This window comes from Maniola hyperantus, chromosome 18, assembly GCF_902806685.2.
Source record: "Maniola hyperantus chromosome 18, iAphHyp1.2, whole genome shotgun sequence".
Lineage (NCBI taxonomy): Eukaryota > Metazoa > Arthropoda > Insecta > Lepidoptera > Nymphalidae > Maniola > Maniola hyperantus.
The window spans coordinates 9611598-9622454 of NC_048553.1; the positions used below are offsets into that span (position 1 = coordinate 9611598).

The window sequence follows — 10857 nt, forward strand, 5'->3', positions numbered from 1 at the left end:
GAATACATTTACAAAGTAACATACGTAGAACAACTTAGGTACAAATTACGTCCAAATTCAAAAGTTCAAACTACGATTGAATTTTGCATTTCAAATGTAATAAGGACGAAATCATGTAATTATAGAATGCAAACTCAATCTAACGTGTAATTATGTTAATTATTTGAATCCTTGGTTGTTTTGTTATTAAAGTTGAAGTAATCGGACATTTCCCATGAAACGTATTGCGTTTAAATATAAATCAATTAATTAGCTATAGCTTCTAATATTTAGGGTGAGGCCGCACTGCGATATTTTATATTTTATCACGCGTATTTTCCCGCAAAATTTTGTTACTTGGAAATTATATAAAAGGCTTCCAACATCAATGAAAACCGCACACACTCCTTAATAAATTTCCTTAAAAAAATAAAAAAATGTTTTCATTATTTTATTTTCCGAACCAAACTTTCAACTTCTTCACTTACTCAATATAAACTTACTTAGATTCTCATTTGAATACTAAGCAACCAATGTCTATGAAATTTTGCAGACACATTCTAGAAACTAATATCTGTGTCTGTGGCTGACTGACTGACTGGATCTATACACGCATAGCTCAAACTACTGGACGGATCATGCTTTGGCATGGAGATAGCTATTATGATGTAGACATCCGCTAAGAAAGGATTTTTGAAAATTCAACCCCTAAGAGGGTAAAATAGGGGTTTTGATGTAGTCCACGCGGACGAAGTCGCGAGCATAAGCTAGTTTTCTTATAAAGTTATGACAGATAGGGACAGCAACATAAATATCAATTATACCGAAAAATACCGGGCGGCCACCTGTAGGGCGATTGTCTAAAACCTGCATCAATCATTATTACAATCTCAATTGTTCTGATTGGCCGAACAAAAAGTGCGATTCTTGTTGCAACAATGCATTGTGGCCAATAGTGAGCGACCATTAATCAATCGGAGATGATTGCGATCGTGACATTGTACGGGCCACAGGTGAATTCCTCTTAATAGAACAGTTAGTAAACTGTAAAGTAACAGAAGTAACCGAAAATCTGTTACCAATTTCGATGGAATGACAAACGTAATAACAAACCAAACTTATAAAAAGCTTTTAAAAAGAGGCATTGCAACGCTTTAGGACATTAGCTGACAAAAAATAAAAATATGTCGTAGTGCATCCGGTTTGCTATTTCTAACTTGCATAATATCAAAGATCTGATATCCAAAAGCTTTTACTGGTTCTCAACATTTGCATACCAGTTCGAACATAATATTTATAGACCAAATTTACCTTACCATTCTTGGTAATGGTATCAGAATATTGATGCTCAAAATATTTTATTGGCAAGTTAGAATGTAAAATGTTTATTCTAAAATGATTTGAAAGGAGGCGTCTGAATCCAGTTGGATTTTTGTTTTTCATGTTCGTTAGCTAACCATTTTTGTATTTTATTCCAGTTCTGCCAAGCCAACCGTTCTTTCTGGATGAAGTTGGGAACAAAGTTGAGGGAAAGATAGGACCATATCACGAGGGAGACACTTTGGTCCTCAGTTGTTTAGTTATTGGAGGTAATGAATGTACCTACCATTTCTTCTTGTGTAAATACTAAATGACAGCTACCGCCCTTGGCAGCTAAGTACAGATGTTGGTCCTATAAAATTTTATATGACCATATAAAAATTTCACGTTTGTAATTTTTTTGGTCACTCTAGAACCAAGCAGTAAAATATAAGAACTATGTATTATAGTATCGTTGACCAGTCTATTAATATACGCGTATACAATGAGAAACTGACTGACTGGCATACCAATGACCTATAAAACTTGTGGGTCTAGAAACTTGAGATTTGCATATAGATTTTCTTTACGACGTTGACTTCCAGTAAGAAATGATTTTCAGGACTTAACCCTACCAAAAATTCAAAACTAAGATGTTTCTTGGAATACTTACTTGCATAATCCGTCAATCAAAAATAGTTAGCTGATGTTTTGTTCTGGAATAAATTCACTCGTTACTATTTGCAGGTCGACCTCCACCTCGAATCAGCTGGTACTCTGGTGAGGACCTGGTTGATGCTTCAGATGGCGCCAGTGATATACCCGATGTGAAAGAGAACGAGCTGTATCTACCTCTCACTCGCGCCAACGCTGAATCACTATCTTGTAGAGCTACCAACACTCCGCTTACTCCACCTGTGGTTGCTACTTTGAAAATTGAGCTGTTTTGTAAGTGTAAACGATTACGCACTACCATTAAAGTCACACAATTAAACAGCCATGATAGCCTAGTAGGTAAAGCGTCCGCCTCTTATTCGAGGCTACCTATAGTCCGTGACAGGTCGAGATTGCAATAATTGCGGTATAAGGCGGGGGAGCGCTCCGCACACCAGCACGTCACCCGCGCTCACCCGCACTGGGTTAGCGCAGGGGCTGTGCGGGTGTGCGGGGCGTTCCCTCCCCAATTACCATATCGACCTGTCGCGTACTATACCTATCCTACCGGCTGCGCCATTCAAGGATCGGTCATTTAAAGACGAGCATTAGGCATGCACTGATTTCTTTCTTATGTTTGACCCATGTTTCTTATATTTTCAGTATCCGCCTACAACGTAACTATCAACTGGGTACGAGGGACGGTAGAAGACGCACTGAGTGCTGGTCGGCCGGCCATTGTGCAGTGTGTCGCGCACGGCTCCTACCCGCAACCCGAGCTGACCTGGTGGCTGGACCACCGGCACCTCACGCAACACAGCAATCAGGTACAGAACCACCTATATATTCCTAGGGACAGTGGAAAACGCCCTGAACGCTCATAGTCGGCCGGCCATTGTACAGTATCCCATCCAAACATAAGTGGACCTAGTGGCTGGACCATCGAAGCCTCACGCAGCACAGCAATCACTACCTATCTATTCCTGCATGTATCCACTGTTAGACATATACTGTCACAGAAAAGTCTTCACCTATTTCCCACCATACTCTTGAGGTCGTCTTTGTGGTCTCTTTCTGTGAAACTAAGCGATCAGATCCTGCTTGGATACGAAGGTAGCAGGGCGACATCGCCAATACCCTCCATCCATTCAATAGTTCCGGGCGATAGGACTTCAAGGGTGCAAAAGGCTGGAATGTGTAGAAACTAGAAATCCCTCAGAACCCGATCGCTCTCCCAGTAGACCACCAGGTATCTCAAAATTTCCTTCCCGTCAACAACAAAAAAAAATTGTTCTGCATATGACGTTTGTTTTGCCTGTTTTAGAAATAAATTGCAATGACTGGCAATGGAATTATTTGACCAACCCTTGCTTTCAGAGCTGGAACAATGCCACCCGCAAAGCGCAGTCGTTCTTGGAGCTGACGCCGGCCGTGAGCGACAATGGCGCGACGCTGGCGTGCGTCGCCACCAACACTGCCATGCCGCCTGGACGAGACTCCAAGGCTGACGTCATCATCCTTAATGTTACCTGTAAGTCTCCCCAGAAAGCTGAATGCGATTTGTTCACTAAATGGATGTAGTCTCCAATAATGCCACAAAAGTAGAAAAAACCGGCCATGTGCGAGTCAGGCTCGCGCAACGAGGGTTCTGTACCACAGTCGTATTTTTTATCGTCGTTTTTAAACGTCGTTACGTTTTGCACGATAATTCAAAAACTATGATGCATAAAAATAAATAAAAATCTGTTTTAGTTGGTTTCTAGTTCTACTCGTATCTCGTTCATCGTCGGTGGTCGGACTATTGCCTTATGTACCTAATATTATTGTTACAGATAGTCCAATAGTAGAATTATCCAAATTAGGAGATGGAAGACTGAACGAAGTGGTGGAGCTGGACAGCTTGCATTTGGAGTGCGAAGTGAGAGCCAACCCGCCTGTTGAAAACTTTACATGGTATTTTAACGTAAGGACAAAATTAGTTATCAGAAATTTATCTTTACGTGAATACCAACCAAAAGAATAATTAAGATTAAAAGATCAATTAATGATGATCATGTCGTACATCCGCCTTCTTTTCGGAAGGTTGGGAGTTCGATCTCGGGCACGCACCTTTTCGGAGTTATGTGCGTTTTTAAAACAACTAAATATCTCTTGAAGGAAAACATCGTGAGGAATCTGCATGCTTGAGAGTTCTTCATGTTCTCAAAGGTGTGTAAAGTCTGCCAATCCGCATTGGGCCAGCGTGGCAGACTAGGGCCTAAACCCTTCTCACTCTGAGAGGAGACCCGTGCTCAGTAGTGAGCCGGTACCATTACCGGCTCACTACTGAGCACGGGTCAGTGCACGATGCAGTGCATCATGATCAACCCATGTTGATCATGATGATGATGATGATGATGAATGCCGATCAAGAACATTTGCAGCAGCAGAGAGTACCTATGTGTTACCAACTCCACAAACGCGAGTTTTAAGTCTTCGATCTCCTTCTTTCTACTTCAATCTTCGATATGGCTTTCATTATGGCAGTCACTATGGCGTTTTTAAGGAAGCTTGGTGATTACTTCTTCAAAGATTTCTAACTTTTTTTTGGTTTTGTCCAATATGTACAGAAATCAGAAATAAATAGGAACTTATAGATGGCATACTCACTTAGCCTCTGCAAAATTTAATAGATTCACCGAATGGGCAATTTAATTTAATTTAAAACAACTTTATTGTTACTAGAATTACAGAGAGTAAGAATGCAGGATACACTTAAAAAACAAAGGGCCATCTTATCACTAAAGTGATCCCTTCCAGGCAACCCATACATACTTAAGAACTCTGCAATGTGGTCACAATTTCTATGTGGTCTAAATAATTTTGCAATCTATCGAAATTCGTAATAGGTGCTTAAATCTGTCGTCTTAAATTGGTTCACTTAAATAACTTCTTGGTTACTATTTTTGCTAGTTCCATAATGTTCTTCACAATCTTATTACAGGATATAGAAATAAGGCCGCACAGTTTATGGGGCAGCCAAGTGTTCTCCCAATCCCTGTTGGTAGAGGAAGCGACGCGGAGACACGCTGGCCGATACTCCTGCGCAGCTCGCAACAGTATTGGAGAAACGAGAGCTGAGTCCATCAATATTAGTGTATTTTGTAAGTAAATCTATACCTGCCATGTTGGTTTCAGTCAAATACAGTATTACAGGGCTTACAAAAAATTTAAGCAATTGCAACTTAAAAGACTCTGTGTCCACGACCAACTCTAGTTGGTATATTTTTCAGAGTTTTTGCTGCAAAAACTTTATTGACTGGTATTAGGGACCATAGACTTTTAGGGTACAGAAGATAGCTAAGAACTTAACAAAAAAACTGCTTTAAATGTATATTTTTGTAGCTTATAATAATGCTCTAACAAATCACCAACTTGAAACATTTATGACGTAACAAACCAAACTCATTTTAATCTGAATCTTTTGATGTCCCTCACAGTCCCACCAGAATGTATAGAATACGGCATAACACTAGTAAAAGAAACGTTGAAATGCAACGTCAAAGCCCTACCACCGCCGGACACATTTTTCTGGCACATCCAACCAACAGACGAAGATGTACAGCATCTTACCACCGGATCAGCAATCCTTCCACTCACACAAATTACGGGATCACTATCAAGGAACCTAGAAGCGAGCTGTGAAGCTGGTAACGGTATAGCTTCTCAAGAGAAACCCTGTAAAAGAACCTTCAGTTTTGAGTTGCTGAGACCACCGCAGCCACAGCAATGTGATCTAGCGTATGAATACGAAGAATTCCAAATGAGGTGTATTCCAGGTAAATTTCCTTTTGTACTTTTGCTAAACCAAATCGACGCTCAACTACAATTATGCCACATGGAAAGCGATGAGATCTAAATTGGAACGCGTTTGTCTGGAAGATAGCAATTCACACTTGGTTTGAAAGTGCTGAAGATAATTAATACACCTTACACAGTAGAAAATGGTAGATAGTTCATAGAAATCTAAGTTCAGCGAAAACGTAGAAGAAAGTCCAGTTGCAAGCTTCTGAGAACCAACCTACTATTTAGATATTTTAGATTGCATATTATTATTAGTTAGGCTTTAAGGCCTCTTTAATTTAAGGCAATAATTAATTTAATATACCTTACAACCTGACACAGTCAAACAGACAGCCTTTAAAATTGAAACTCTATAATCTCCTAAAACATTGCATATACCTTTACAGTTGAAAACGCAACGTACTACGAAGTGTCAGTTTGGCGAATGTCAACGTCCAACGCTTCATTGATGCTGGAACGAAGAGGGTCCATGGGATATGGGATGAGCCAGGCATTGGCCCAGGGCGAAGGGATCCCGTGGCTCGTGAGAGGTCCTCTGGGGAACTTGAGAGCAGAGGATGAAGTGGGTGCTTCTGCGTGTAACAGATATGGCTGTTCTGGATCATTACTGTTACGACCAACTGAGATATTGTTGAATTCAGCATCTGTGCCCTGGTGGAATTGTAAGTGTGTATTAAAAATAAATACTTACTCACAGATATTTCATAAGGCATTTTACCTGTGATTGATTTCAAAGTCTGATATAGGTATAGGCTATATCAGACTTTAAGAAGGCTTTATATTATGACGTCTTAAAAATCCAATATGGCGGAAAATGAAATTCATCAAGAAAACAAAATACATAAGTTAAAATGAATCTTTAGAGCTTGGTATCTGTACCCTTATTATAAAATGTGAAAGTGTGTTTGTTTGTTGGTTAGTTGGTTTGTCCTTCAATCACGTCGCAACGGTGCAATGGATTGACGTATAGCATGGGTATAGACAAATACCTGGAGAGTGACATAGGCTACTGTTTATCCCAGAAAATCAAAGAGTTCCCACGGGATTTTTAAAAACCTAATTCCACGCGGACGAAGTCGCGAGCATCGGCTAGTTAAAATATAAAAGTAGATTGTGTAGATCCTGATACACTTATTAATATGTATAAAAACATGAATTACTGTTCGTCCGTTATGGTAATTTAAGAGGAGTAACTAAGTAATCGTACTTATAGTCCGCGACAGGTCGAGATGACAATCGGGGTACGAGGCGGGGGGGCGCCCCACACACCCGCATGTCGCCCGCACCGGGTTAGCGCGGGAGCTGTGCGGGTTTACGGGGTGTTCTCTCCCCCGATTGCCATCTTAACTTGTCGCGTACAGTTTGGTTTTAGTTTTTGAACTTTATCTTGTTCCAGTTCTACTCGGCAAAGACGTGGGCATATCGATCGGGGCAGTAGTGCTTTTGGCAGTGTTCGTGCTTTCCTCAATCCTGGTCATACGAGTCGCTCGTCGCGTCCGGTCTAAGCCTGCACCTGTCATACAAGTGCTGCAGCTTGATGAAGTCGCGCGAGAATACCTTGATAACATAGGAGGTAGGTAAGGATAGCATGTGTGTTTTCCTGATTTCATGCGTTTTAACTACTATACCATCTCGGCGTCTACAAAGTAAGAGCCATATTAGTTCATATTTTTATTCCCTGACGCAAAATGAGAGGTGTTTTAAGTTTGACCTCTTTGTCTGGTTTGGTATCTGTATGTCTATATCTGTGGCAGCGCTCAAACGATTTGAATGCGGAATAACCAAACCAAACGTTATTTTATAAAAGCTGAAAGTTTCTCTGCGTATTGTCCGCATAATATTATATAAAAATAGACTTTATACTTTGATGGATTTTTTACACCTTTATTACCTGTTATCTGCCAAAGCCACCATGATCCAAACTTCATAGTCGCTGATCGTTCCTCCCTGTGTTGGGGACAATACGCAGAGAAACTCTCAGCTTTTGTTGAGGCATGTTAAACATAACCAACTGAGAAATAAAAACATTAGATTTTATTTATCTGTCAAACATAAGAATTTAATTTACCACTTTGCCCATTTCTTTTCGCCCCCTTTTATCAGATTTCATTACCTACTGTATATCTACATTAAATTGTTAAAGGCACAAGCATTTTCAGTCCTGGAAATGCGTGTATTGACTGCTCATGGTGTAGCGTCCGAAGAATTAATGAATTAGAATAAGTACCTACCTATACTTGTTCACAACAGCGTAAAAAATGCAGAAACATGGAGTCACTTTGAAGAAGGTAGAATTTCAATCAGCAATCAGAGGCTTTAAAAATGGTTCTTATATTCACAGAGCATAAAGTCCGCGCGTCGTGCAGCTTGCGTTCATGTAGCAGCGGCTACTCGGATGGCTCCGGAGAAACTGCGCCAACCATCGACCGACGTCGCAAGCCGCGGTGGGAATGGGACCCACCACCTCCCGATGTGACCCTCACCTTACATAGAGAAAGTGCTGTATGAACGCGTATGTACAACGCTGTATGAAGAACAGTGTTGAAGGAACCTTCTCGCGTCGAAGACTCTGTAATCTTGAGGACAACGAGGTTAAGACTTCTTACCCATACGTACGGGTGACTTGGATAATCGGATCTTCCTTATTCAGATTTAAAAAAACATGCACTCTCCACAAGCAAGCATTTCAGTCCTGGAAAAGCGTACATTCGTCCTGGAAATGAGTCCTGAAAATGCATACCTTCTTATTCAGATTTAAAAGACATGGCCTCTCCATTGTGGACTGTAGCATCGTCAATAACTTCAGTGAAAATAGCTGATCAGTTCCTCATATCATTGGATATGTACCAAAGGCTTTCACACCAAGGTAGATAGAGCCAACCATTGCTATGAATTGCTGTCCATACATAGAGATCGTCGTTGTTGTCATAGAACTTTCTATGTGCTCATAAAAATGTTACTAGATGGCGCTAACATGGCGTAACATCACACTTACGATGTGCTTAAGCAAAATTTTAAGCAGTATAGGCATCGGAATAACTGATTGATGGAAGCTAGAAGGAAAATGTCTGCTAAGAACTGTCTTTGATAGACCTGTAAAAAAAATATGACAGTGGAAAATGAGTGTATACGAAAAAATATGACTACTTTGGCCTGATAAATATCCAGGATTATCAAACCCATGCACCTAATCAGCCAAATTAGGATATTTCTAATATTGTTGACTATTGAAAATAGAAACATTTACATAGAAAGCATAAAACTATGTGTGAAATACTCATTATTACTTATTGAGTACGTATTTGGACTATTGTTATAAGCTTAAGGACTGTAGGAACCGCATTTGGAGTTCGGTGGACGTTTAAAAGTGAATAATAATTTACACATAAGTAAATAAGAGACTGCTACGTTACCGTTAAGAGTTATATTAATATTAAAAAAATTACATCTTTGGAAGATTACCACATTAATATAAATTAATTTTACATTTTTATTAAATACATGTTGAATACAGTGATGTGAATATTAAAAAATACGATAAATATCAACTGAGGCTATTGATGCCAGTAAAGAGATTTATGGCTTTAGGATTTGAAGCAAATTTTTTCATCGCCAAGTAAACTTTAACTGTCGAAAAATTTGACATTTTTGACAGATGCCCAACATAAAATCTTTTAAACATCGATGTTGTTAAACGCCAAATTCATTCCTCAGTTCCGCCAAAATTATTGGCCGATTGAAAAATTTGCAACTTCAAATTGTATACTTATTATTGGCCGAAATGCCTGAGAAATTACTGTCAAAATAATATTATTTATGTATCATCATAATAAAAAAATACTTGGACTCTAAAATTGTGACCAGTTATTAATTAAATAGACCTTCATAAAATTGTACCTACCCACTTATAGTAAAAATAAAATAAAAAAAAACATGTTGACAAGTTTTTATCCGTGCAGAACAAGATAAAATTTATGTAGGTAGGTTTATTGGATATGAAAAACTTATTTGAAATATGACGTTAAATTTTAAAAAACGATGTAATTTAATAAATTAAATATAAATTATGGAACGACATTAATTTTTGATTTATTTGCCTATTAATATAAGTTCGTCGAAATGAAATTGAAGTTTATAAAACCATTCTATTCGAAAATAAAAAGTTTGGAATGATTTTTGTTTAGGTAGGTACCTGCCTACGCAACTGCCTAGTACATTGCCTTGGTGCTTGAGTTTTAAACTTTTAACTTTTGACCCGATATTTCAGACAGACTGACAGACGGGCGGATGGATGGACGAACGGACAGACAGACAGACAGCATCAGGAGCGCTGTAGAATTGCTGTAACAAGATCACTGCGGCGCCAAACACTTCTTGACTTTAAAAGCATTTTCAGTAGGTACCTACAAATTGAAAAGTGCGTGCGTTACCCTGGCCTGTCCCGTAGTATTTCCAGCTCTATAAGTACCTACCTCATCACGACGATATACTATACCTTATAACATTGCTACAAAAACTGCTCGATAGAAAACCCAGCTCATAAAACTGGTTATATTCAACAGGTAACAATGTAGAAAGAAAAAATTTAAGTATCAACTTGTTTGTACGATTTTTTTTGTTGTTGTTTCGGATTAACTGTGCCACGGTACTTAATATTATTACCGTGACTATTGCGTAGGCCCTACGTCACCGGGGGGGGACGACACACACGATAAGATTATTTTCATCTCTATACATCGTGCTTGAAAACTTCATTAGCGCGATGTAGAGTAGAAGAGCTTCTCATACTTCAAACCAACCCGGGAAAAACAAGTACTTAGGTAAGGTAGCTACGTAATAATAACATAAGGTAGCCCTAATAATAATATCCAAAAGTAGGAATTACTAAGAAATAAAAATGACAATTTAATTAATTATTGGTTACTAACTACCAGGAAAATAACATAGGATATATCATGTGAGGAAAACCAATAAACTAAGCGGTACCTACCTGATAGCGTCACACATCAATAAAATAATAAGAAATGATATTCATTTTTATTGTTAAAGTAGCTTATGCTCGCGACTTCATCCGCGAGGACT

At 39.0% G+C, this 10857-nt stretch overlaps 1 protein-coding gene across 3 annotated transcripts in view; it reads left to right on the forward strand.

Annotated features, from left to right (window-relative positions):
• The window catches only part of LOC117990892 (nephrin-like), a 132776-nt gene extending 122928 nt beyond the window's left edge, over nt 1–9848 (forward strand). For 2 of the 3 annotated variants that reach the window (XM_069504523.1, XM_034978388.2), the window contains exons 5-14: nt 1458–1568; nt 2026–2226; nt 2596–2759; nt 3310–3463; nt 3765–3895; nt 4916–5075; nt 5412–5750; nt 6162–6437; nt 7172–7348; nt 8117–9848. In XM_069504523.1, coding sequence (XP_069360624.1) covers nt 1458–1568; nt 2026–2226; nt 2596–2759; nt 3310–3463; nt 3765–3895; nt 4916–5075; nt 5412–5750; nt 6162–6437; nt 7172–7348; nt 8117–8283 — 1880 coding nt within the window. In that variant the 3' untranslated portion in view covers nt 8284–9848. Of the gene's footprint in view, nt 1–1457; nt 1569–2025; nt 2227–2595; nt 2760–3309; nt 3464–3764; nt 3896–4915; nt 5076–5411; nt 5751–6161; nt 6438–7171; nt 7353–8116 lie in introns of all 3 variants that reach the window. The other variant, XM_069504524.1, reaches the window with a different exon arrangement.
• Nucleotides 9849–10857: the final 1009 nt, after the last annotated feature.